At 45.6% G+C, this 27715-nt stretch overlaps 2 protein-coding genes across 2 annotated transcripts in view; both read right to left on the reverse strand.

The window, feature by feature from the left end:
- The window catches only part of LOC310779108 (insulin receptor substrate 1-B), a 66271-nt gene extending 65049 nt beyond the window's left edge, over positions 1–1222 (reverse strand). Inside the window, exon 1 of the mRNA XM_083639606.1 lies at positions 471–1222. Coding sequence (XP_083495732.1) covers positions 471–888 — 418 coding nt within the window. The 5' untranslated portion in view covers positions 889–1222. The remainder of the gene's footprint in view (positions 1–470) is intronic.
- A 3019-nt stretch (positions 1223–4241) lies between these two features.
- On the reverse strand, positions 4242–26787 carry agfg2 (ArfGAP with FG repeats 2). The gene is given in 15 exon segments (XM_083640333.1): positions 4242–4424; positions 4655–4728; positions 5370–5428; positions 5430–5481; positions 6718–6804; positions 7003–7046; positions 9221–9293; positions 16673–16912; positions 19946–19978; positions 20256–20360; positions 22529–22649; positions 23056–23185; positions 23915–24030; positions 25375–25468; positions 26501–26787. Coding segments are annotated over 15 exon segments (1443 nt in total). The 5' UTR covers positions 26668–26787; the 3' UTR covers positions 4242–4376.
- Between the last annotated feature and the right edge of the window lie 928 nt (positions 26788–27715).

Below are 27715 nucleotides of genomic sequence, written 5' to 3' on the forward strand. Positions count from 1 at the left end.
AGTGGTGGCGAGGATAAAAGGGCCACGGGGCGACTTAAAGGCGCATGTCACATCCCAGGCCGTTTGTAAACACTTGGAGCGCTATAACATGCCCTGGGTAAAAAAACAGCAGCCTTCTTTTAAATGCCTTCACAGCAGCATGCGTATAGCAGCCTAAACAGTGAATCGCGTGGCATAAAACGCATCAGTGCATGGAGACTAAATAGTGAGTGAGACATGCAGCTATGTAAACGTGGTTGGCCGAGATCCTCCTGGCAAAACTATAATGGCATTTCAATTCCTCCCCATGCATATTATCCAAGAATGACTGAGACAAGTCCCGATCTGCAGTGCGCTTTTGCTGCAGCTCTGCAATGCCACGTTTCCAAGCTCATATATAGTGAGAGTGAGTGAGAGCGTGCGTGTGTTTGTGCGTGCGTGTGCGTGTGACTGAGTTCAGCCTGCGTGTTTCTGTTATTAGTTTTGCTTACTTTTGCACTGCAGCTCCACCATGGCCTGGAACCACTCGTCCTGGTCCGCTTCGTTCTCGGCGGCGATGGCGAAGCTCTCGGCCCGCGTGTAGAGCACGATCATGTGCTTGTTCTTGGCGTCGGCCCGCTTGTTGATGTTGAAGCAGGTCTCCAGCGCCAGGGCTTTCTTGGGCACGGGAGCCTGCTTGCCGCGGAACTTCTTCTCGCTCTCGTAGTACTCCAGGCGCGCCGGGCCGCGCTCCGAGGCCGTCCGCAGCACGAAGTAGCGCCGGTGCATGGACTTCTGCTTGCGGAGGTAGCCGCTCTTGCGCACGTCCTCGCACTGCTGCTGCTGGCTGTGCTGCGCTGGTTCCCCCGGCTGCTGCTGCTGCTGCTGCTGCTGCTGCTGCTGCGGCTGCTGTTGCTGCTGGCTTTCCATGGCGATGACTTGTTGTTTATCCACACAACGAGAGAAATGCTTCTTCTTTCTTTTTCTTTCTTTCTTTCTTTGCAATGCACCCTTTCTGCAAGTTTTTAGCGAGGTAATGCAAACATCTTCCCCGCTCTCTCCCACATCAACGCAGGCATGTGAGGGAGGAGGGCCCGGGGAGAGAGAGGTCTTGTTCTAGCTTGGGTCGCTGCTGATGGCTGTAGTAGCTGTATCGTCTAGTTTTCCTCCTTTTACGGCTGTTCTTCACTCCAGATTCAACCACGAGTTTTCCAGCAGGCGCACACACACCGACCCGAGCACATGGAGCTCCCCCCCCTATACTCCCCGCTAATAATCACTACTACTGTGTTTCCAAAAAGGCTGGCTGAGCGCGTTAATCCCCAGCCTTTAAAGTCCACACACCACAGTACAGTACAGAGTCCCCCCCACACACACCCCTGCCTCTCCCGTGTTGCTGTAGCGTGGAGTGGGGCAGCTACCGTGGAGCGGGACTGTCACTCAGTAGTACACTAGAACACGAGGCGTTCAGGGACCCCTTCGAAACTCTGAATTCAGAGCGCCAAAGTCGCACACTACTTGTGCATTCCACTGCTTTTTTTTTTAGTTGGGACTACAAAAAAAAATAGGCCCGTTTTGTTTTGAGGTGATTGTTTCTTTAGAAAGGAAGCAGCGTAGTTTACTTTGTGTTGCATTGGCAGAATACATGAGAAAGTGTGTCAGGTAGGCCTATGTTGATGTTTTAATTAAGTTGATAAACTGTGGCCAAATAATTTTGCATATTTGTTTCGCTGGACTTGACAACTAAAAATTAAACAAAGCGTGCACGTTAAATAGTGCATTCATTGTAATTATTTATACCATATACCACGCATTAACATGTAATAATAGTCTAATTATAATTCGGTGGTTTTCAATGTGAGGTCCGTGGGACCACCAGGGGTCCTTGAGGGGGTTCCCTGATGAATTATTCAACTTCAGCATTATTTCATTTACAAGAAGTTAACGCAATTAGAGAATGTAGAATAATGGCTGTTTTGATAATTTCACTGTTATCTCTCTACTTACAATGCAGATAACTCATGGAATTCTGGACAGAATAATTTCTGGGGGGGGGGGGGGGGGGGTTATAGGCTATTCTCGCATAACACTCGGGTGTTAAGGAATATTGCGACTTTCCCAGGCTTATTTTATCTTAACTTTAACACTATTGGGGCCCTTGCCTATCAACTCTATATTTCCGACATCACCTGAAGGCAGCATTACTTCAAGTGCGGTCCGACTAGAGTCAGATTTCGTTGTCGGGTTGGCGCTTCCATGAGCCCATCCCATCTCTCCTGTCCGGTCGTGGGAATATTATGATCATACTTGGAAGTGAAATTTGACTTCTTAATGCTGATTGCACCGTGACTTTTCTCTTGATATAAAACGAATTTAAAAGGGAACACTGTGTCCCCTTGTGAAAAAAATTATAACGCTGTAGTAGGCTGAACTTCAGAAGGATGCTATAATAAAAACATCTGAAAATCCAATAGTTTAGTAGGAGTTCCCATCAAAATAAAGTACGATATAGGTCACTAAACTCACAGACACTATACTAGGCTATATGGGGTCTTATGATAGTTATTGTTGTGATTACTCGTTGTTCTGACATTGATTAGGGTGATATATTACCCTAATCAGTGATATCATATGATTAGCCTGGTGTGATTAGATGAAGTAGCTCTTATTATTGCTACAATTAAAATTGTGTCTGCTGAGGACAAACACTGTCTAAAAAAAAACAAGTATCTGGCAGACGATGCATTTTCTATCCCTCACTGCGTGTTGGATGGGTGTGATAAATTAAAGTTACAGTAAATTAATCTAATTAATTCAATAATGCTTAATTTGACAGATATATAAAGTAGGTCTATCTTTGTACTGGATGATATGATAATGCAATATGCAGCCAAAATTAGCCTAACCTTCTGCACTAGGTGAGAGAAACTGGACCACGTGCACCCCCTGCTGTTTGGTTACGTCATTACTGCCTTTCACAGATGAGCTGGTGCCACATTCAAGAACTGAGAACATACTGGAGGAGCACTCCCTTTGTGTAAAACACAACACATTTTGATTAGACAAATATTTAACCTTTCATTTTGTGTTTGTACGAGGGCTTATGTTGAACACACATCCTCTCATTCAATGTACACAGCATAGTACTTTTCACATAGTCACGCTTCTCCATCTCTCTCACCAACCACAAACACACAATCATGCACAGATACGCAAAGAGTCCAAGTGTCTTAAGAAGCAACAAATTGATTTTATGAACATGGACACTTGTCATTACAAAGACTTTCTTACACGGATCTCTCATTTATTTATTTTTTGGCAAAATAAACTAAATCAACTCCCCCCCCCCCGCCTCCATGTCGCCCCGAAAACAACAAGAAACATTTGGTCCGTTACATGGAGCAATGACGTAACACATCTAGTTTATTTTATGCTTTTACATTCAGTAGCATCTCCTTGTAGCCCTCTAAGCGCATGCAGCCTGAGTGGAAACCACAGATGATGATCCTCCAACCGATACCTGATGAAATAGTAACAAAATGCAAAAACATGTTCCACACACCCACTATGGAGGAGAAGCCCGTCCATCTCTGAACCCTTTATAACGCACATGCATCAGGAGGCTGTTAAGGCTGTTGTAACCGTCTTTAACTTGTCTCTCGACGCTGGGTAGGCGTCGACCGGATCTCTCTGCTTTATCGTATGGTAAACCTGGACCCATTCAAATGGCTAGTGTTCAACCGGTTGTTGTTTTTTTTGGGGACGTTCGCTCCATGGAGAGACAGAGAGAAAAAAAAGGCAAGCAGGAGATGATGCTGACGTATTTACTGGTGGGCTGGTCGTTGCACTTAAGCAGGAGATGGACGCAGGTAGCAGCAGCAGTGTGTATGTGTGTGTGTGTGTGTGTGTGTGTGTGTGTTTCTGCAGGTCAAAAAAACGGATAGAGGCGTCGCCCATAATGTGACGCCCACAGAGCCCTGAGGTGGCTTCTATTGGCACACGGACACCTTTTGATACACGTCACGTGGTACAGATACACGTCACGTGGTACAAACACAGCAGGCGCACAAAACGCACTCGCACCTGTTCCCCCGCACACGCACACAAAGTGTCGCACACAAGAGGTCACATTCACACCTGGTTTTTTTCGTTTCTTTCCTCTCCAACACGGCACGTAAACACAGACAGAGGAGAGGGGGGGGGGGTGGGGGGGGGGGGGGCGGCTGGGGTTCCGCACGGACGACGTCTGGGGCATCCCCCCCCCCGAAAATACTCCCGAGGCATTGAAATGGCAGCGACTCCTCAAGTTCACCCCTCTCTCTCTCTCTCTCTCTCTCTCTCTCCCTCCTCCTCCCTCAGGTTCCAGAGATGGATGGGCCGGGGGGGCGAGCGGAGGGGGGCCGAAGGGGGCGCCAGGATCAGATGAAAGGATTCCGCGACGTCCCTCTGCTGGGGTAAACATTCCCCTGAAAGAGCAACAGAAGAGACAGGCAGGGTGTGAGAGAGAGAGAGAGAGAGAGAGAGCAGGGAGGAAGTTACTACACTCGCTGGGTGTCTTGCAGCAAAAAGGGAACTTGCAAAAAATACCAATTAAGTCAGCCCCCCCCCCAATTAGCCCCGCATCCGAAACAGCCTCCCGCTAGAGTGCACTCGGTGCCCCTCGATGGTAAAAAAGGGCCGTGAAAGGGGCACTCACGGTAAATGGGTTCACCGACATCGGGCGAGGGACTTTGGGCTGAGAGTCGGACGCCGCGGGGAAGGAGGCGAAACCTGAAAAGGGGAGGGGGGGGGGGGGGGGCACATGACACACAAACAGACCGTCACTTTCGGCTGTGAGTTGGAGATGAAACGGTTTCCGGTATCAAAATCCCCCCCCCCCCCCCCCCCCCTCCGTCAGAAATCAGAGAGAAAAGCGTGAACACACCATCCTGGTTATTAGTATTCGGTGGGCTGAGGCTGCTCGCTGGCTGCTGTGAGAATCGACCATTAGCGATGTGCTATAGCAGAGCCCCTCAGGCTGAGAGCGTTTGATCTGAAGCCAGCACACAGACATAGATGCCACACTGGCAGCGAGTGGACAAGTGGCAAGTAGCCAATGACATGTATTAGTCATGTCCTTTTGAGTTCAATATACATATATATGATGAATGCATGATGAAAATGGGTTCGGTACAGTATATTACAGTGTCAGTAAATACACTGGCATGGCACGATGCGATAGGATGAGTCATATATTAGCTCATCAAAATATCTCTATTCTATTCTATTCTATTCTATTCTATTCTATTCTGTGTCCTTTCTGTGATATATATACTGTATATACCGGTAAGACATTTATCATATATGGAAAATAAATCAACATAAATCAATGCACTGTAGTTATTGAAAACATGGCTCATACTGTAACTTACCGTTGGCTTCCTGGTTGCTCGCTGACTCGTGAGGAAATGCATTCTGGGTGGTGGGGCTGGAAGGAGGCGGACGGCGGGAAAACTGAGGTGGGCGAAGTGACAAACGAGTCACCTGTGGAAAAGACACACACATATATACAGTAAATACATCAAATCAAGAACCGTGATATGACACATCAGGATGTATGATGGCTAATAATATTACCCACTAATACTGTTTTATAGTTGGATGTAGTCAAAATACTATTGAAAGTTGTAATAAGATAGTAATAGTGGTAGAACAATTTACAAATACGATAAAGACGCTAAGCTAAAAAACACGAATCAGTCCATGTTACATAAGATGTAACACCTGATCAAGAACTGTCATTAGCTGGGAAATGAGAGGACACGATGATCCTTTATTAGCTATTTTAAGACTTGTTTTAATGGAATCATTTTGAACCACACAGCAACTCGTTCTGCATATCCCGCCTACACACGCACACGCACGCGCGCACACACACACACACACACACACACACACACACACACACACACACACACAAACCTCTTTACCCAAATGATATAATGAAAATGATATAACAAAACCACAAAATTTGACGATTTCTGGATTTTCCGAATACAAATCTACACCATTTGGCCTGAAAGCATTTATACTTTTTTTTTCCAGATTCTTTTTTTATCCCCATTTTTATCCCCCATTAGTGCAAATTTTAATTTATTTATCCTGGTTGCTGATCCACCCTCTGCCGAACTGGGGAGAGCCGAAACTGGCTCCATGCTTCCTCCAAGACATGGGCAGTAGCCAGCCGCTTCTTTTCACCTGACAGGGAAGCTTCACTGGTAGGACATAGCACGTGGGAGGATCACGCTATTCCAACGAGTTCCCCTCCCTCCGAACAGGCCCCCCGAACGACCAGAGGAGGCACCACTTCAGCGACCAGGATATTGCATGTCTTGGTGAGGGGTTCCTATATGAAGGAAACCCCCGGGGGGCACGGGGAGAACATGCAAACTCCACACAGAAAGGCCCTTTTGACGACCCCACCTGGGCGGAGGGCACTCGAGGACATGCGGACGACGCACTCCTTCAGCGCACACAGTGTCCCAGGTGGGAATCGAACCCAGGACCTTCTAGCTATGAGGTGACAGCGCTTACCACTGCGCCACTGTGCCCACGGGCCTGAACGCATTTTAAATTGTAAAACTGAAACCACTGCATCAGCCTGAAGGAAAAACGTTGCAGCAAATCATCTGAGGAACCGATTGGGTCACGGCGACCTTTTCGGACGTGTAAAAGATGCGCGGGACGTGGTCGAGTTATGGGCCTACATGCAAGTCTCACCTCCCGAGGCGCTGCAGAAGGGGTTACTGGGGGAGAGGGCAACGGGCTGCTGCGAAGAGGAGCCAGAGCTGAATGGGTTGGGGAAATCTGAGACACACAGTGGGGGGAAGAGACAGGCAGATCATTCACAGTGCAGCGGGGTTAACAGGCTAGCATTCCCCGCTATTCAAACCGCGCTACAAAGCTGCTGGCTTCAGGTGGGACAGTTGCATCCTAATTGAGGGGTGCTGAATTGAAATGGAAATACAGAGCCGGGGCGTGACGGGATTGGTCCTCGCTACCTACTTGCAAAGGTTTGGGAGCCGGAGACTGTATCGACACCGGGGGAACTGGGGAGAGGAGAAGAAGAAGAAGAAGAAGAAGCAGAAGAAGACAGGATCAGGAGACATGTCGGGCAATGGAGGATCAGTCATTTGATGGCTGGTAAAAGGGGGCAGCGGCCACAGGACACACAGAAAATCCTCTAATCAAAGACAAATAGACTGTTTGACCTGCTTCTCCGAAGACAAATAGACTGTTTGACCTGCTTCTCCGAAGACAAATAGACTGTTTGACCTGCTTCTCCGAAGACAAATAGACTGTTTGACCTGCTTCTCCGAAGACAAATAGACTGTTTGACCTGCTTCTCCGAAGACAAATAGACTGATCTGTTTCTCTGAAGACAAATAGACTGATCTGTTTCTCTGAAGACAAATAGACTGACCTGTTTCTCTGAAGACAAACCGACTGTTTGACCTGTTTCTCTGAAGACAAATAGACTGATCTGTTTCTCTGAAGACAAACCGACTGTTTGACCTGCTTCTCTGAAGACAAACCGACTGTTTGACCTGCTTCTCTGAAGACAAATAGACTGTTTGACCTGCTTCTCTGAAGACAAATAGACTGTTTGACCTGCTTCTCTGAAGACAAATAGACTGTTTGACCTGTTTCTCTGAAGACAAATAGACTGATCTGTTTCTCTGAAGACAAATAGACTGTTTGACCTGTTTCTCTGAAGACAAATAGACTGACCTGTTTCTCTGAAGACAAATAGACTGACCTGTTTCTCTGAAGACAAATAGACTGTTTGACCTGCTTCTCTGAAGACAGACTGTTTGACCTGTTTCTCTGAAGACAAGCAGACTGTTTGACCTGCTTCTCTGAAGATGAATAGACTGTTTGACCTGTTTCTCTGAAGACAAACAGACTGTTTGAGCTGTTTCTCTGAAGACAAACAGACTGTTTGACCTGTTTCTCTGAAGACAAATAGACTGTTTGACCTGTTTCTCTGAAGACAAACAGACTGTTTGACCTGTTTCTCTGAAGACAAACAGACTGTTTGACCTGTTTCTCTGAAGACAAATAGACTGTTTGACCTGTTTCTCTGAAGACAAACAGACTGTTTGACCTTTTTCTCTGAAGACAAACCGACTGTTTGACCTGCTTCTCTGAAGACAAATAGACTGTTTGACCTGCTTCTCTGAAGACAAATAGACTGTTTGACCTGCTTCTCTGAAGACAAATAGACTGTTTGACCTGTTTCTCTGAAGACAAATAGACTGATCTGTTTCTCTGAAGACAAATAGACTGTTTGACCTGTTTCTCTGAAGACAAATAGACTGACCTGTTTCTCTGAAGACAAATAGACTGACCTGTTTCTCTGAAGACAAATAGACTGTTTGACCTGCTTCTCTGAAGACAGACTGTTTGACCTGTTTCTCTGAAGACAAGCAGACTGTTTGACCTGCTTCTCTGAAGATGAATAGACTGTTTGACCTGTTTCTCTGAAGACAAACAGACTGTTTGAGCTGTTTCTCTGAAGACAAACAGACTGTTTGACCTGTTTCTCTGAAGACAAATAGACTGTTTGACCTGTTTCTCTGAAGACAAACAGACTGTTTGACCTGTTTCTCTGAAGACAAACAGACTGTTTGACCTGTTTCTCTGAAGACAAATAGACTGTTTGACCTGTTTCTCTGAAGACAAACAGACTGTTTGACCTGTTTCTCTGAAGACAAATAGACTGTTTGACCTGTTTCTCTGAAGACAGACTGTTTGACCTGTTTCTCTGAAGACAAATAGACTGTTTGACCTGTTTCTCTGAAGACAAATAGACTGTTTGACCTGTTTCTCTGAAGACAAACAGACTGTTTGACCTGTTTCTCTGAAGACAAACAGACTGTTTGACCTGTTTCTCTGAAGACAAACAGACTGTTTGACCTGTTTCTCTGAAGACAGACTGTTTGACCTGTTTCTCTGAAGACAAATAGACTGTTTGAGCTGTTTCTCTGAAGACAAATAGACTGTTTGAGCTGTTTCTCTGAAGACAAACAGACTGTTTGACCTGTTTCTCTGAAGACAAATAGACTGTTTGACCTGCTTCTCTGAAGACAAATAGACTGATCTGTTTCTCTGAAGACAAACAGACTGTTTGGCCTGTTTCTCTGAAGACAAACAGACTGTTTGACCTGTTTCTCTGAAGACAAACAGATTCTTTGACCGCACTCAATTGGACTTGGTTTACCTGGCAGGAGTGGAGCTGGATGAGAGCCGGCTGCCAAAGATGGCGTTGTACTGCGGAGGTCCACCAGGTGGCGCTGAAAACAAACATTCAAACACACACATCATCAGCCTGGGGGTCTAATGAGGCCTAATTTGTAAGAGATCAAGTGCTGTTATCTTGACAGGTGTGTAAAGATCTCACACAGACAGGGTTCAGTTCGAACTGTCATGTAGCTCGTCAAAGTACAAAAGCATTACAGTACGTAATTGGTGTTTTAAGTTAATACCATAATATTTTTGTATATTTGTTCCGCTACACAGAATGCCAAGCAGTATCATATTATAATGATTTCAACATATAATGATAGTCTCTCTCTGCGACTCGGGTGTTAGAGAATATTGCGACTTTCTCAGGCTTATTTACCACATTGTTGGGTCCGTTAACTATCACCTCTATATTTCCGACATCATGTGAAGGCCGCACCACTTGCGGTGCGGACTGGAGTACGATTTTGTTGTCGGGTCGGCGCTTCCATGAGACCATCCCGTACAATCCTCTGCGGTCACGGGAATATAGATGATCAGACTTGGAACTGAAATTTGACTTCGTAAAGCTGATTGCTTAATTTAAAAGGGAACACTGTGTCCCCTTGTGAAAAAAAAAAACTGTAGTAGGTTGAACTTCAGAGTGATGCTATATACAAACATCACCAAAACTGAAAAGCTGCAGCACAAAAATACACCACAGAACATCCAATAGTGTAGGAGATCTAATCAAAATAATGTACGATATCGGTCACTAAACTGACCTAAGGCCATGTTCAGACTAGGAGGCCAAATCCGATTTGTGAACTTTAATGACCTATTAATGATTCTATCCAGATTGGTTTTATGAGTCTGGACGCTCCAAGACTTCAGTGTGGACGCGCTGATCACCCAAATCAGATTTGAGAGTGTCTTTTGCAGGGGGCAGGGACTTGAAGAGCAAAGAGCAGACATGTAAACACTGCCAGAAACATTGTATGTTGACTCATTGTATCTGGACACACAGATCCGACTTGAACACTTGCCCAAATCAGATTTGTGGCAGTGTGGACACACTCCCAAATCAGATTTGGGAAACCAATCAAGATAATGACAAATCGGATTTGCCTGTAATGTGAACATGGCCTAAGGATCCTATATGAGGCCTAATTTAAGAGATCAAGTGTTGTTATCTTGACGTGTGTGTGTGTGTGTGTGTGTGTGTGTGTGTGTGTGTGTGTGTGTGTGTGTGTGTGTGTGTGTGTGTGTATGTGTGTGTGTGGATCTGACAAAGACAGAGACAGGCTTCAAACTGTCGTGTCAGTCGTCAAAGTACAAACGCATTACGAGCACCCAGAATAAAATAACTGCTCCACGTTCACGTTCAGCCTCATATGAATCATATCACGTTCATATCATCATCATATCACGCTCGGCTCCATATCAATCCAACTGAGCCGTGACAGGAAATCAATAACCAGCCTCCAGCAGCAGACAGAGAGCAGCAGAAAACAACATGGCGTGTTGCAGTACGCGCAAGCCATCCTCACATGAAGTCTTGCACATTATGACTCGTTCGTTAGCGACATGCATCTGTTTTGAAGAGGACTGCAACAACGTATGAACCAGGTCATGCATCTGTTTTGAAGAGGACTGCAACAACGTATGAACCAGGTCCTTCATCTGTTTTGAAGAGGACTGCAACAACGTATGAACCAGGTCCTTTATGTGTTTTGAAGAGGACTGCAACAACGTATGAACCAGGTCATGCATCTGTTTTGAAGAGGACTGCAACAACGTATGAACCAGGTCATGCATCTGTTTTGAAGAGGACTGCAACAACGTATGAACCAGGTCCTTCATCTGTTTTGAAGAGGACTGCAACAACGTATGAACCAGGTCCTTCCATCTGTTTTGAAGAGGACTGCAACAACGTATGAACCAGGTCCTTCATCTGTTTTGAAGAGGACTGCAACAACGTATGAACCAGGTCCTTCATCTGTTTTGAAGAGGACTGCAACAACGTATGAACCAGGTCCTTCATCTGTTTTGAAGAGGACTGTAACAACGTATGAACCAGGTCCTTCATCTGTTTTGAAGAGGACTGCAACAACGTATCAACCAGGTCCTTCATCTGTTTTGAAGAGGACTGCAACAACGTATCAACCAGGTCCTTCATCTGTTTTGAAGAGGACTGCAACAATGTATGAACCAGGTCCTTCATCTGTTTTGAAGAGGACTGCAACAACGTATGAACCAGGTCCTTCATCTGTTTTGAAAGAGGACTGCAACAACGTATGAACCAGGTCATGCATCTGTTTTGAAGAGGACTGCAACAACGTATGAAGCAGGTCCTTCATCTGTTTTGAAGAGGACTGCAACAACTTATGAACCAGGTCATGCATCTGTTTTGAAGAGGACTGCAACAACGTATCAACCAGGTCCTTCATCTGTTTTGAAGAGGACTGCAACAACGTATGAACCAGGTCCTTCATCTGTTTTGAAGAGGACTGCAACAACGTATGAACCAGGTCCTTCATCTGTTTTGAAGAGGACTGCAACAACTTATGAACCAGGTCATGCATCTGTTTTGAAGAGGACTGCAACAACGTATCAACCAGGTCCTTCATCTGTTTTGAAGAGGACTGCAACAACGTATGAACCAGGTCCTTCATCTGTTTTGAAGAGGACTGCAACAACGTATGAACCAGGTCCTTCATCTGTTTTGAAGAGGACTGCAACAACTTATGAACCAGGTCATGCATCTGTTTTGAAGAGGACTGCAACAACGTATCAACCAGGTCCTTCATCTGTTTTGAAGAGGACTGCAACAACGTATGAAGCAGGTCCTTCATCTGTTTTGAAGAGGACTGCAACAACGTATGAACCAGGTCCTTCACCTGTTTTGAAGAGGACTGCCACAACGTATGAACCAGGTCCTTCATCTGCTTTGAAGAGGACTGCAACAACGTATGAACCAGGTCCTTCATCTGTTTTGAAGAGGACTGCAACAACGTATGAAGCAGGTCCTTCATCTGTTTTGAAGAGGACTGCAACAACGTATGAACCAGGTCCTTCATCTGCTTTGAAGAGGACTGCAACAACGTATGAACCAGGTCATGCATCTGTTTTGAAGAGGACTGTAACAACGTATGAACCAGGTCCTTCATCTGTTTTGAAGAGGACTGCAACAACGTATGAACCAGGTCCTTCATCTGTTTTGAAGAGGACTGCAACAACGTATGAACCAGGTCCTTCATCTGTTTTGAAGAGGACTGTAACAACGTATGAACCAGGTCCTTCATCTGTTTTGAAGAGGACTGTAACAACGTATGAACCAGGTCATGCATCTGTTTTGAAGAGGACTGCAACAATGTATGAACCAGGTCATGCATCTGTTTTGAAAGAGGACTGCAACAACGTATGAACCAGGTCCTTCATCTGTTTTGAAGAGGACTGCAACAACGTATGAACCAGGTCCTTCATCTGTTTTGAAGAGGACTGCAACAATGTATGAACCAGGTCCTTCATCTGTTTTGAAGAGGACTGCAACAACTTATGAACCAGGTCATGCATCTGTTTTGAAGAGGACTGCAACAACGTATCAACCAGGTCCTTCATCTGTTTTGAAGAGGACTGCAACAACGTATGAAGCAGGTCCTTCATCTGTTTTGAAGAGGACTGCAACAACGTATGAACCAGGTCCTTCACCTGTTTTGAAGAGGACTGCAACAACGTATGAACCAGGTCCGTCATCTGCTTTGAAGAGGACTGCAACAACGTATGAACCAGGTCCTTCATCTGTTTTGAAGAGGACTGCAACAACGTATGAACCAGGTCCTTCATCTGCTTTGAAGAGGACTGCAACAACGTATGAACCAGGTCATGCATCTGTTTTGAAGAGGACTGTAACAACGTATGAACCAGGTCCTTCATCTGTTTTGAAGAGGACTGCAACAACGTATGAACCAGGTCCTTCATCTGTTTTGAAGAGGACTGCAACAACGTATGAACCAGGTCCTTCATCTGTTTTGAAGAGGACTGTAACAACGTATGAACCAGGTCCTTCATCTGTTTTGAAGAGGACTGTAACAACGTATGAACCAGGTCATGCATCTGTTTTGAAGAGGACTGCAACAATGTATGAACCAGGTCATGCATCTGTTTTGAAAGAGGACTGCAACAACGTATGAACCAGGTCCTTCATCTGTTTTGAAGAGGACTGCAACAACGTATGAACCAGGTCCTTCATCTGTTTTGAAGAGGACTGCAACAATGTATGAACCAGGTCCTTCATCTGTTTTGAAGAGGACTGCAACAACGTATGAACCAGGTCCTTCATCTGCTTTGAAGAGGACTGCAACAACGTATGAACCAGGTCCTTCATCTGTTTTGAAGAGGACTGCAACAACGTATGAACCAGGTCCTTCATCTGTTTTGAAGAGGACTGTTACAACGTATGAACCAGGTCCTTCATCTGCTTTGAAGAGCACTGCAACAACGTATGAACCAGGTCCTTCATCTGCTTTGAAGAGGACTGCAACAACGTATGAACCAGGTCCTTCATCTGCTTTGAAGAGGACTGCAACAACGTATGAACCAGGTCATGCATCTGTTTTGAAGAGGACTGCAACAACGTATGAACCAGGTCCTTCATCTGTTTTGAAGAGGACTGCAACAACGTATGAACCAGGTCCTTCATCTGCTTTGAAGAGGACTGCAACAACGTATGAACCAGGTCATGCATCTGTTTTGAAGAGGACTGCAACAACGTATGAACCAGGTCCTTCATCTGTTTTGAAGAGGACTGCAACAACGTATGAACCAGGTCCTTCATCTGTTTTGAAGAGGACTGCAACAACGTATGCACCAGGTCCTTCATCTGTTTTGAAGAGGACTGCAACAACGTATGAACCAGGTCCTTCATCTGTTTTGAAGAGGACTGCAACAACGTATGAACCAGGTCCTTCATCTGTTTTGAAGAGGACTGTAAACCGTATGAACCAGGTCCTTCATCTGTTTTGAAGAGGACTGCAACAACGTATGAACCAGGTCCTTCATCTGCTTTGAAGAGGACTGCAACAACGTATGAACCAGGTCCTTCATCTGCTTTGAAGAGGACTGCAACAACGTATGAACCAGGTCATGCATCTGTTTTGAAGAGGACTGCAACAACGTATGAACCAGGTCCTTCATCTGTTTTGAAGAGGACTGCAACAACGTATGAACCAGGTCCTTCATCTGCTTTGAAGAGGACTGCAACAACGTATGAACCAGGTCATGCATCTGTTTTGAAGAGGACTGCAACAACGTATGAACCAGGTCCTTCATCTGTTTTGAAGAGGACTGCAACAACGTATGAACCAGGTCCTTCATCTGTTTTGAAGAGGACTGCAACAACGTATGAACCAGGTCCTTCATCTGTTTTGAAGAGGACTGCAACAACGTATGAACCAGGTCCTTCATCTGTTTTGAAGAGGACTGCAACAACGTATGAACCAGGTCCTTCATCTGTTTTGAAGAGGACTGCAACAACGTATGAACCAGGTCCTTCATCTGTTTTGAAGAGGACTGCAACAACGTATGAACCAGGTCCTTCATCTGTTTTGAAGAGGACTGTAAACCGTATGAACCAGGTCCTTCATCTGTTTTGAAGAGGACTGCAACAACGTATGAACCAGGTCCTTCATCTGTTTTGAAGAGGACTGCAACAACATATGAACCAGGTCCTTCATCTGTTTTGAAGAGGACTGTAAACCGTATGAACCAGGTCCTTCATCTGTTTTGAAGAGGACTGCAACAACGTATGAACCAGGTCCTTCATCTGTTTTGAAGAGGACTGCAACAACGTATGAACCAGGTCCTTCATCTGTTTTGAAGAGGACTGCAACAACGTATGAACCAGGTCCTTCATCTGTTTTGAAGAGGACTGCAACAACGTATGAACCAGGTCCTTCATCTGTTTTGAAGAGGACTGCAACAACGTATGAACCAGGTCATGCATCTGTTTTGAAGAGGACTGCAACAACGTATGAACCAGGTCCTTCATCTGTTTTGAAGAGGACTGCAACAACGTATGAACCAGGTCCTTCATCTGTTTTGAAGAGGACTGCAACAACGTATGAACCAGGTCCTTCACCTGTTTTGAAGAGGACTGCAACAACGTATGAACCAGGTCCTTCATCTGCTTTGAAGAGGACTGCAACAACGTATGAACCAGGTCCTTCATCTGCTTTGAAGAGGACTGCAACAACGTATGAACCAGGTCATGCATCTGTTTTGAAGAGGACTGCAACAACGTATGAACCAGGTCCTTCATCTGTTTTGAAGAGGACTGCAACAACGTATGAACCAGGTCATGCATCTGTTTTGAAGAGGACTGCAACAACGTATGAACCAGGTCCTTCATCTGTTTTGAAGAGGACTGCAACAACGTATGAACCAGGTCCTTCATCTGTTTTGAAGAGGACTGCAACAACGTATGAACCAGGTCCTTCATCTGCTTTGAAGAGGACTGCAACAATGTATGAACCAGGTCCTTCATCTGTTTTGAAGAGGACTGCAACAACGTATGAACCAGGTCCTTCATCTGTTTTGAAGAGGACTGCAACAACGTATGAACCAGGTCCTTCATCTGCTTTGAAGAGGACTGTAAACCGTATGAACCAGGTCCTTCATCTGTTTTGAAGAGGACTGCAACAACGTATGAACCAGGTCCTTCATCTGCTTTGAAGAGGACTGTAAACCGTATGAAGCAGGTCCTTCATCTGTTTTGAAGAGGACTGCAACAACGTATGAACCAGGTCCTTCATCTGTTTTGAAGAGGACTGCAACAACGTATGAACCAGGTCCTTCAGAACAGAATGTGCAACATGTAGACGAGAGCCGGAAAACACAATGGGCATAATTCAGTTGCTAAAAGCCTTGGCATTTGGAGTAAGGACGTTACGCAACCCAGTTGAGCTGCCCCGCGACAATCTCACACCCTCTCTAAGTGTCTCACTCGCCCAGTCTGGCTCTCTCTCTGTCTCTATGCTCTCGTCTCTCTCTCTCTCCCGCAGTCTGGCTCTCTCTCTCTCTGAGGCTGTCTCTTTCTCTCCCTCTCTGTCTCTCTCTCTCTCCCGCAGTCTGGCTCTCTCTCTCTCTCTGAGGCTGTCTGTCTCTCTCTCTCACACACACACACACACACACACACACACACAAACACTTTGTCTGACATCTCTATTACCCTCTTCTTCCTCTCCCTAGCCACTAACACAAGCCACCTTCCCCACAAATGGCAACGGATCGATAAGAGCTTGTACTCACACAAACACACACACACACACACATGCGCACACACACACACGCGCGCGCACACCACACACACACACACACACACACACACGCGCACACACACACACCACACACACACTAGAAGCATGATAGCAGAAGCATTGTAGAAGCGTACCTGTGGCTGGCGGTGGGTCAGAGAAGACGCTGTCCAGCTGGGACACGGCAGCGTATCTGTCCTGAGCGCTGAGGCCGCTGCCTGGCTGAGGCCGCTGACCCACTCCAGCCTGCGGGGGGTGCTGTTGGGCCTGGGCCAACGTCTGTGCCTGGGGATGGCTCAGGCCTCCAAAGTCCGCACTGAGAGACTTGGGGAAGGCCCTGAAGGGCCCCGTGGTCCCTGAGGCGGAGACCGTCCGACCTGAGACCCACACACAAGACAAGACAAGACCTTTTTTACAAGTCGGAGCTCGTTTCTTCCCCCCCGAGTTCCGGGGTGTCTTGAACGCCGTATCATCCTCCACGCACAGATGGGCGATGGGAGCTGCAGGTGCTGATGCTGCGCTCATGTATCATTCAACACTTCAGGCCTGGAAGGCCAACTGCAGCCTATGTATAAGTAATGCTACCTTTTGATGAGAAGTGGCTTTATGGTTACACACACTCCCCCAAAGACAGACTCAGACTAGGGCTGGGCAACAATTTAGCACCGTGTATCATCTGTCAGTAGTCAGATCGTGATTAAGTTATCTTCAGACACAATTCTGTTATCAAAGTTATTGATAAAAAAAAAACAAATGTTAATCCAATTCTCTCACAAAAGGATATATGAAACAAATGAGAGAATACTATTTGAAAGGTACAGTTTTAATCGTATTATTCCCATGCAGTTCAAAGCATGAACATCTATTTGGCAATTTAACGTGATTTTGCTTATGCTTATGTTATACAAATATTGTTAAATGTCAACGTCGAAATTATTTATTTTGATCAAGTTTTGTCAGATTTCCCCCCCTCCCATTCTCTCCCCAATTGTACTTGGCCAATTCCCCCTGTTATCCCAGTCATTGCTCCACCCCCCTCTGCCGATCTGGGGAGAGCCGTAGACTAGCACATGCCTCCTCCGATACATGTGCAGTCGCCGGCCACTCTTTTCACCTGACAGCGAGGTGTTTCACCGGCAGGATGTAGCACGTGGGAGGACCATGCTATTCCCCCCAGTTCCCCCTCCCCCTCGACCAGGCGCCCCGACCGACCAGAGGAGGCACTAGTGCAGCGACCAGGACTCGTACCCCACCGGCTTCCCACCCGCAGACACGGCCAATTGTGTCTGTAGGAACGTCTGACCAAGCCGGAAGTACCGCTACTGGGAATTGAACCTGGGTGTCCGCGGTGCTAGCTGAGTGCCTTTACCTCCACACTACCCAGACGCCCATCAGAAAACAATTTCTTAAGATATGAATTGTGTTCATATTGCCCAGCCCTAAATCAACATCAAACAATCTGTCATCAACCTGTATCCATAAAGAAACAGAATTAATCACGTGCTGTCTTCATGCTATAGGCCATGTCATATTAGTAGCATTAACAATCAACAACAACAATCAAATCCAAAGCTGCAGCAGCAGCAAGCCCACAAAGTCCTGGACACTAGTGTTCAGTCTGGACAGGGTTCAGTCTGGACAGTGTTCAGTCTGGACAGTGTTCAGTCTGGACAGGGTTCAGTCTGGACAGTGTTCAGTCTGGACAGTATTCAGTCTGGACAGTGTTCAGTCTGGACAGGGTTCAGTCTGGACAGTGTTCAGTCTGGACAGGGTTCAGTCTGGACAGTGTTCAGTCTGGACAGTGTTCAGTCTGGACAGTGTTCAGTCTGGACAGTATTCAGTCTGGACAGTGTTCAGTCTGGACAGTATTCAGTCTGGACAGTGTTCAGTCTGGACAGTGTTCAGTCTGGACAGGGTTCAGTCTGGACAGTGTTCAGTCTGGACAGGGTTCAGTCTGGACAGGGTTCAGTCTGGACAGTGTTCAGTCTGGACAGTGTTCAGTCTGGACAGTGTTCAGTCTGGACAGTGTTCAGTCTGGACAGTGTTCAGTCTGGACAGTGTTCAGTCTGGACAGTGTTCAGTCTGGACAGTGTTCAGTCTGGACAGTATTCAGTCTGGACAGTGTTCAGTCTGGACAGTGTTCAGTCCAGCGAACTGCCATCAACACAATTGTGAGAACATAACAAAGGCAGGAGATTGCGTCAAAAGGTCGTTGTGGGTGGTGACACAAGCTTTGCACAAACATTAGCCACAAAGCATGCTATTATCAGCCAAAACATTGATAGTGCACACTGACTCTCACATTGTTCAGACGGAGAAAATTGGTTTTGTTTGCAAAATCCAATTCTTGGAAGCATGAATAGGAATGTGTGGGGTCTGTTTTCCTGCTCTGAGAGACAGAGAGCAGCCTGGATAAGATACAGATTATCTGCAGCTTTTAAAGCACACAGAAGTCACGCGTGTTTGCCGCATTTTTGGGATACAATCCCAGCGGTCCTCCCCTGCTCCTGCCCGGCTTCAAGATAGCGGCGCTATCTTTGTGTTCTTTACGTCTGCCTTCCTAGACATACTTGTTTGGAATGTTGATGATCTGCGCTGCGCGATTACAGCTGTGCCCTACATACACTTTAAGTGCTTCAACGCAACGTGGTGCCAAATAGCAGCGGCCCTCTGCTGACAGGGCGACCAGCCTGCCCGCCTAAAAATAGCTTTACTTTAAACTTGTTCTTTTTCCTCTGAGGGAACAGCATGCGTGCGTGTGTGTGTGTGTGTGTGTGTGTGTGTTTGTTTCTCCTTGACCCTCCCCAGCCTTCAGATGTGGCTTTTTGAAGTGAGATCCTGACTGATGAGGAAAAATATCCACCCCGATTGCAGCGTGTGACATTGGCCGGCCACGCATGCGCGCACGTGTGTATGTGTGTGTGAGTGATCCGTGTGTGTGTGAGTGCGTGTGCTCCGTTGTGTGTGTGTGTGTGTGTGTGTGTGTGTGTGTGTGTGTGTGTGTGTGTGTGTGTGCGTGTGTGTGTGCGTGCGCTCTGTGTGTGTGCAGGTACTCACACCCACATAACGGGTTTAGAGGACCTGCCCTCACTGCTCTGTTTCATTCTATAGACAGTTTCAACTCGACAACATAAACATTCTAAATGGCCCCCAGCTTACTTCTTGTTGCAGTGTTTGCTAGTACAATAACTGACAGGACATATACAGTAAGGTTCCAAACTGTTCCCTAGGACACAATTTCCATGAAAACCGTCTATTCTGTTGTTCTATAATAAAGTGAAATTCACGTGTGAGCGATGCATGCTGGTCAGCCATAGATTGTGCCTCTATTATGAATGATATAGCATGGCAGAAGCTTATCGATCTCAGCACACACTCAGTCAGATGCATTAGTTTGTGCCGTGCCTTACCTAAAGTGAAGTGGTTTTTGAAAGTGCTACTGGCTATGAGGGTTGGAGAAGAGAGAGAGAGAGAGAGAGAGAGAGAGAGAGAGACAAGAGACAGAAAGAAAGAAAGTCATCCGTTAAGAGAGAAGAAAAATGGCTCGACAGCGACCCAGTGGGCAAAGAAAGATGGCGGGCATGTTTGACCCCGCTTGGTACGAAAATAAACACACTGACTGACCACACGGCAACGATGACTGCAAGTTCATTTCCATTTCCTTCTCTAACGAGATTTACAGAACAGCGAGTGGACACACAGTGTGAGTGGAGGACGGACCTGAGGGGCGCGGCAGGGCGGGGAAGGAGGGGGCGTGGCTCTGAGCTCCCAGCGCCGACGACAAGGAGCCGGGACGTTGCCGCTCGATCCCACACAGGACAGGGTCTGAGAGAGAGAGAGAGGTGTATGCTTAGTGATGGAGTTAAAACAGTGAGACGGAATGGAGGAAAGAGTGGAAAATTGTGTGTGTGTGTGTGTGTGTGGGGGGGGGGGATGCCGATTGGTGATCGGACCGTATATTGCCGACTCAATGGCTCTAATGATGATTGATTTTTCCTGGTCGAACTCGATCGCCCCCCCGCCCGCGTGTGGCTGCTGCCTGAGATCTGACACAGCGGTGAGACTGAGTGTGTGTTCTTCAGACTATTAGTGAATCAATGCTACTGTATATTTAAACATGTTTCTGATGCCTGCAATGAGCATCGTTATTCAAATATTTAATTATAAATATGTTTGTTGTCGTTTGCTTGTCCTTTGATCTGTCTGGTTTGAGAGGGCGATGACTAGGGGTGCTCCAAAAAAATCGATTCTGAAAGGATCGCGATTCTTAATGCCACGATTCCTGGATCGATTCCAAACTCCCAAGAATCGATTCTTAAAATTGTAAAAAAAAAAAAAAAAAAAAAATTTTTTACAGTGCACCTGAACGCAACATGCAAGATACCGGCTGAATAAGTGTCCAAATGTTCATGTCATTTGTGTACTGTACTGCCACGGTGCCACCTCTCTTGCACTTAAGAACTCTGGTTAATGTATTCCCCCCAAAAGTCTACAGATCCCCCCAGCCTATAAATCCATCTTATCTGAAGAACATAAGGGGGGAATTCCCTAGTTTGCAAAATGAATTTAGGCCCTGACTGTAATACAGAAGTTGAATTTGAAGTTCAGCATTAATACATTTGTCATTTTTTGTCTTATATTTACCTTTGTGTGTTATTGCAATATAAAACTACATAATTGAGAATCGATTCTCGATTCTGGAATCGAGAATCGTTGGAATCGAGAATCGATTCTGGAATCGGATCGTGGCCCCAGGAATCGGAATCGGATCGGATCGTGGCTTAGCCGGATCGGAGCACCCCTAGCGATGACTTTGTGCATTGGCGATGTCAAAGGGTGGCAATTGGACGATCTGACTGTGGTCAAGATCGCACAACTCTAGTTAGCCAGAGCTGTTATGGCAGTGAGCTCATTTTTACCACCACTATCACATGTTATACCGTAGTTAGCAAAACACTGAATTCCATTTGATGTCTCCAGGTCAAGGTGCAGTTCTTTAAAATAATTAACATTGTGGATATAGTTTTTTTATGTGAATAACATTTTGGGTGAAGCAATATTGAGCTATTTCAAGAAAAGTGGCAGCAGTGTAGAAGCTAGTGTAGAAGTGAGTGACTAGACTACGCTAATAACCATAAATCCAAAACCAAACCAAAATCTCTAAATAAATATAAAGTATTTACCCTAATGAGAAAAGGAGCTAAATATTGATGGTTAAAACTGAATAATGACATCACAACAGTCTAATCCTAATGTTAATTTAAAATGAGATATTCCTCTAAATCTGTCTTTAGAAATAGCTGAATGGACCGATTGATGGATAAATCAATCAGTCATGAGTGGATTCAGCACACTTTATCTGGGGAGACTGATCGAATCATGGCAGATCTATTCAGACCTTCGGTCGCCACCGAAAATCTTTAGCCGGGGGGACCTTTGACCGCCGCCGAATGTCGCCCCCTCAGAATTTTGGCTTGCATGACGCCCCTGGGTAAGATGACATGTCAGTTTTGCCCATAATTAAAAAATATTAAAAAAATGACAAAGGCAGCAAGGCAAAGTTGTCCACCTTCAAAAGTCAAATGTATGTGTATGGCCCTTGATCGCTGTTACGGCCTCAAACAGTTTCCCCACAACCACATGATTAAAGTCAATGAAACATGGAAAAGGAAAAGGAAATATAGTCGCAAAAGTAGAACATACAAATAAGCAATAAAACAGTAGATTCAATAAATAAAACATAAAGTAGAATCTAAACAATAGTGGGGTAATATTATCATAAATATTGCATCGTTGACAAATACTACACTGACTACCAGAACCTGAATTGATTTCATGTGATTGAATATGATAAAGCATGTAATGTATTAATATTAGTAGGCATAGTCGTAGTAATAATAGTAGTACTGTCAAATTCACAGTAAAGATATTGGCACAAAATATCAGCTACGGGCAAAAATATCTTCCCATATTGATGAACCCCCCCCCCCTACCTTTCAGAGAGGGGTCTCTGAAGCTTTGGGAGCGCGAGGGCCGAGCGGTGAACACGTCCGTCCGCATGTCGGCCGGGGAGACAGCAGGGGCACGGTCCCACGATGGCAGCTGGGCCTGGGACTGGAACACAACAGAGAGGTGGGGGCGGGGCAAAGGCAGAAGCAGTCAGTCTCTTTCATGCTTTCTCAATAATTCATAAGCAGTGGCTTTGATGTGGAGGCTACCTGGTCTTCCCCCCCCCCCTCTCTCTCTCTCTCTCTCTCTCTCTGTCTCTCTCTCCTTTTTCACCTTTTTTCCCTGTACACTCACTCACTCGCTTTGAACTACTTATGCGTCTCTTTCTCTCCCTCCACTGCCAGCTCCCACTTTCTCTTTCTATTCTCTTCTCTCCTCACCTGCACTCTCGAATCAATCTCTCTATTTTTGGACCAGTTCCTCTTTCTCTCTCTCTCTCTCTCTCTCTGTCTTTCTCTCAATATTAACACTCCCCTTCCTTCAAGGTCTGTGCCTCTCTCCATGTCCTCACCAGCGGCCTGGCGGGTCTGACGTTGGGGGGCATGGCGTGGGACGGGGCCTGGCTGGACAGGGCCAAGGCCTGGACCCCGGGGCTCCAAGGACCCTCCACATCCCTCCGGTTCTTACTCTTGGAAAAATGCCTGGAAGAGATGGGAGATTCTGCATGATTAACTGGCCTAATATACACAAATAGACCAAATATAATACAGGTTACACCTAGGACCGGGCGATAGGGTTGAGGTCAATATCACAATAATTATGTGTTTTTTTCCTTCTCTATATCGAGATATACTGTGTGTGTGTATATATATATATATATATATAGATATCTCTCAATAAAAATCACATGCTAAATGATCAAATCGATGTTCCTCCCGAACCCAATGGTAATGTTAGGGCATGATGTCAAACAAAGTGAAATTTTCAAATAATATTCCTTCCTTCCTATATCCTACCATATCTCATTTTTTCAGAGTTTCTAAATAAAATGGGCTTCTTATTACCAATTTATACAGCAGCATTGTGTGTCACAACCACAACATGCCAAAATCACCACATCATCATGATATAACTCTGAAAGACGACAAACGATCATATTTAATGATTGCCCGGTCCTACAGTAGCTACACATAATATGTCCAACTTGTGTAATGCAAATGAGAGTTGACAGTGTTTGGTTTCACAACCTTGAAATGATCAAAAGTAGGTTGTAACAGTCAACAAGTGTTCGTCTCACTCATTGATTCAGTTTAGTTATTGTTCAGTTATTATCCTCCAAGAAACACAGCTGTCATTTGTCAAATTTTGTTCAGCCGTTACATAAAAGCAGGTGTGTCTCTCTCTTGTCCTCGATCTTGGCACCTTCTCACCATTTCTTCTTTTCGTATTTGTCCTGCAGGAACTCTTTGAACTTCTGAGAGTCCCTCATGTCAGAGCAGCTGTCTGTCTTTGGGTCGAACACGCACAGCCAGGTCCTCCTCCCAACCTGAACACACATTTTTTTTTTTTTTTTGCCAAAACACACGTTAGAACGGTTGAACGGCCGAGCGGCTGGTGTGATGTAGGGGGAGGGGTCAGAGTCTAAAAAAAACATTCCTCCTTATGTGTGACATTTGGCCCAATAGAATAGCATTCCATGAGGCTCACGCACACAGACACGCAGATTTTACCACCAAGCCCCGGTAATGACTCATCTTCGATGCAAGATTCAGAGGAAGCGCCACGGAAAATATTAGGCCTCACATCATGGCCTCTGCCAGTGAATCGTGACTAGCTAGATCCACCGACGATGAGCCAACAGATGAAGATGGTGGTGATGATGAGAAACTGGACGATACACACCTCTGCCTCTCCTCACATCACTTGACACCACTGAGTCACACACTCACACACACACACACACCACACACACACACACAGCCGCCAAATCGCAAAACAGCCATCTTGATGGCGGCAGCCTGGAACGCTCTGTCCTTTTTATATACGATAAGCTCAGGAGCGGGTGTAACACACACATACACACACACACGCGCGCGCACACTAACACACACACACACAGATGGGGAAGGTTGTGGTTTGGGTGGACCGTAGGGCTGGGCAATATATTGATATTATATAATATATATCAACATCGTGATAATGAGACTAGATATGGCCTTAGATATTGGATATCGTAATATCGTCATAGGCATAAGTGTTGTCTTTTCCTGGTTTTAAAGGCTACATTACAGTAAAGCCATGTCATTTTCTGAACGTACCAGACTGTTCTAGCTGTTCTGCTATTTGCCTTGACCCACTTAGTCATTATATCCACCTTACTGATGGTTATTGATCAAAAAATCATGTTGTGTAAATATTTTATGAACGCACCAATAGCCATCCCTACAATATGTCGCCACATCGATATTGAGCATGAGGTATTTGGTCAAAAATATTCGATTTTGTCCATATCGCCCAGCCCTAGTGGAGCGGTTGCTGGTCCATTTGTTCCTCTGTGCAGAGTGGGCAGGGCAGCAGCATTCCTCCCCCCAAAAAAGCCTGACCACAAAGAAGACTGGTACAGTAGCCGCAAAAGGAATGCTTCCTATTTCATATCACAACAGAAGAATGACCACACTGAATCTAAAAGTATTTCTTTCCCCTTTAACCAAAAAGTTGACTAAATCCGGATGACCTGTAGCTTTACTGGCAAATCCAGAAACGTGGAGAGAACCTTAGGAGTGAGCGATAAACAGCTGATCGATCTGCATGTCAATCATCCCGATGACAACAAGCGAGTCCCGCCCCCTGAGCCCATGCACCTGACCCAGTTCGGCCGGCTGTCATTCACCTCGTTGCCGTGGTTTTGGAGAAACTCCACTTCCTGTTGAGAGAAGGTTGTCATGGAGATAGACTTGACTCTGTGGGGAGGGTTGAGGCCTCTCCTGAGAGAGAGAGAGATCAAGAGAAGGAATCAGATTTATAAGACCAAAAAAAAGGAAAATGGGAGATATGAGGGCCATTCCTCTTCTGGTTTTAGCAATACTGAGAACGGACAGTTTCATTCGGAAAGGGGAGAGAGCAGGCATTAAATAGAAATATCTGGCAGGTGGCTGTGAGATAAAGTACAAACATTTGGTGTGAAATAGTGACATAGGTTCTGTGTCAAAGAGAGAACTTAAGTGTTTCCAGCATCCCTTTATTTTCTCCATGCTGTGGAATAAAGGCTCTAAAGTGGGATATACGTGTGCAAGATTGCGCAAACAGGGTGCTGAAACCTCGCCAGTAACTATTATCCTCTTCCTGAGGAGAAGTGTGGGGCCCAGGCTAGACATGCAGGACAAAAATGTGACAACACACACCCAGACACATGTACATACACACATACACACACACATGGCCTGGAGAGAGAAGTCAAACCTGCACCATGACGAAATGAAACGTAACTCAGACCTGCAAAATGACCAAGTATGAGCTGGAAACGCATGACAGAGACAGACAGACAGAGAGACAGAGTGACAGACAGAGAGACAAGGAGAGAGGAAGGAGAGAGAGAGAGAAGGAGAAGGGGACACTGCGTAAATTAATTTGTACAGACACAACCTCGGCTGTTGCACCACCAGAGCAGCAGCAGCACTCCACCTCGTCGTCCCCTGTTGTGATGAAAAATAAAATAAAAAATAATCCTAACAATTAAATAAATAAATAAATAAAATAGGCCTATGATAGAAATATTATAATAAACTTGTATAATAAATAGGCTATATAACCAATATAATAATAATAAATAAAATACATAAAAATAAAAGAAAATACCCTGTCTCTGGGTTGGTGGTGCAATCACGGGCCTGGTACTTTACTATCTTGCTGCCTATCTGGGGGGTATTGCACTTGTTATCAACATGCAAATGAGCAGCAGGGTGGCACTGGCAGTCAGATTTCCCTGGCTCGTGCCCGCCCGGTTACCGGAGACTTACAGCATTCCGGAGCACGACGTGCAGACGAAGCAGCCCACCGTGATGTCGATGTAAGTCACCCCGGGCTGGCTGCACTCGAAGCAGTGTTTGTTTACTCCGGACTGGGCCAGCTCCCGGACCTTGCGGGCGCAGATCTCCTGGTTGTCCCGGTGTTTTCGGTTCGACATGATGTCTGTCTGTCCGGTGGCCCGTGCCTTCCTTCCCGCTAGCGGCCCGACAGCTCCTCGCTCTGTGGCCGGGTAACCAGCAGCTGCCCTCCCGTTGTTTGCCTCAGCCTCTCACGCCCGCATTATGGAAACAGCTTATGCGGCTTCACGCTATGCGAGGCTACACAGAGGAGAGGAGCGTCAAGCTGGACAAAAGGAGCTAGAACCACACCGGAAGTTCTGTGATTCAGCCTGAAAAATAAAAGCAGTTAAAAAAAAGGCATTCAAGATAGGTCAATAATAACAACAATACTACTACTACTACTACTACTACTACTACTACTACTACTAATAATAATAATAATAATTACAATAATTTTACTTGTATAGCACCTTTCATACACAACATGCAGCTCAAAATAACTACTTTACATCAATAGAAGGCAGATAAATGATACAATTCATATGCTATAAAAGAAAGGCAAAATGTATTGCACAAACCAAATCAAATCAAGTAAAACAGAATAGGATGATAAAATAATACAACACTCCCTACTAACCTATATGTTTTTTCCTTTAATTTCCCTTTTCCCCTGTCCTCCCTAAATCTACTCTTGACCTGATATTTACATCAGGTCTCACAAGCCTATAGCCCAAATGTTCACGTCGATATTAGGGTACTCAACAATGCCATTTGGTCAGTGAGGGTTTTATTTTGGGAAAAAGTCTACCGGATGTCTTCTTTAGTAGTCTGCCTAGCTTGACGCTGGTATGCATGCGTAGGGGTCTTCTGTCAAAGACAAATGAGGACCTGTCGAGCTGTCAAGTTTTTTCATCGTCGTTATTTATTTATTCGTCGCTACATCCGCCCCTCAGAATGGGGAAGAAGCCTCTTACACTGAAATAATCCCGCCCTGTCCTCCTCGGCCGCTGCGCTCTCTACGTGCGCCATTTACGCACACGCCCCCATTTCTGGCGCAGCGCTGCGCTCCCGACGCTCCACGCTTTGGAGAGCGGACAGATTGTTTTTTGGGAAGTCAACGGATAGGAAAGAAACATACCACAATTA

The sequence above is a fragment of the Poromitra crassiceps genome (genome assembly GCF_964638095.1).
Source record: "Poromitra crassiceps genome assembly, chromosome: 7".
NCBI classification, from domain to species: Eukaryota; Metazoa; Chordata; class Actinopteri; order Beryciformes; family Melamphaidae; genus Poromitra; species Poromitra crassiceps.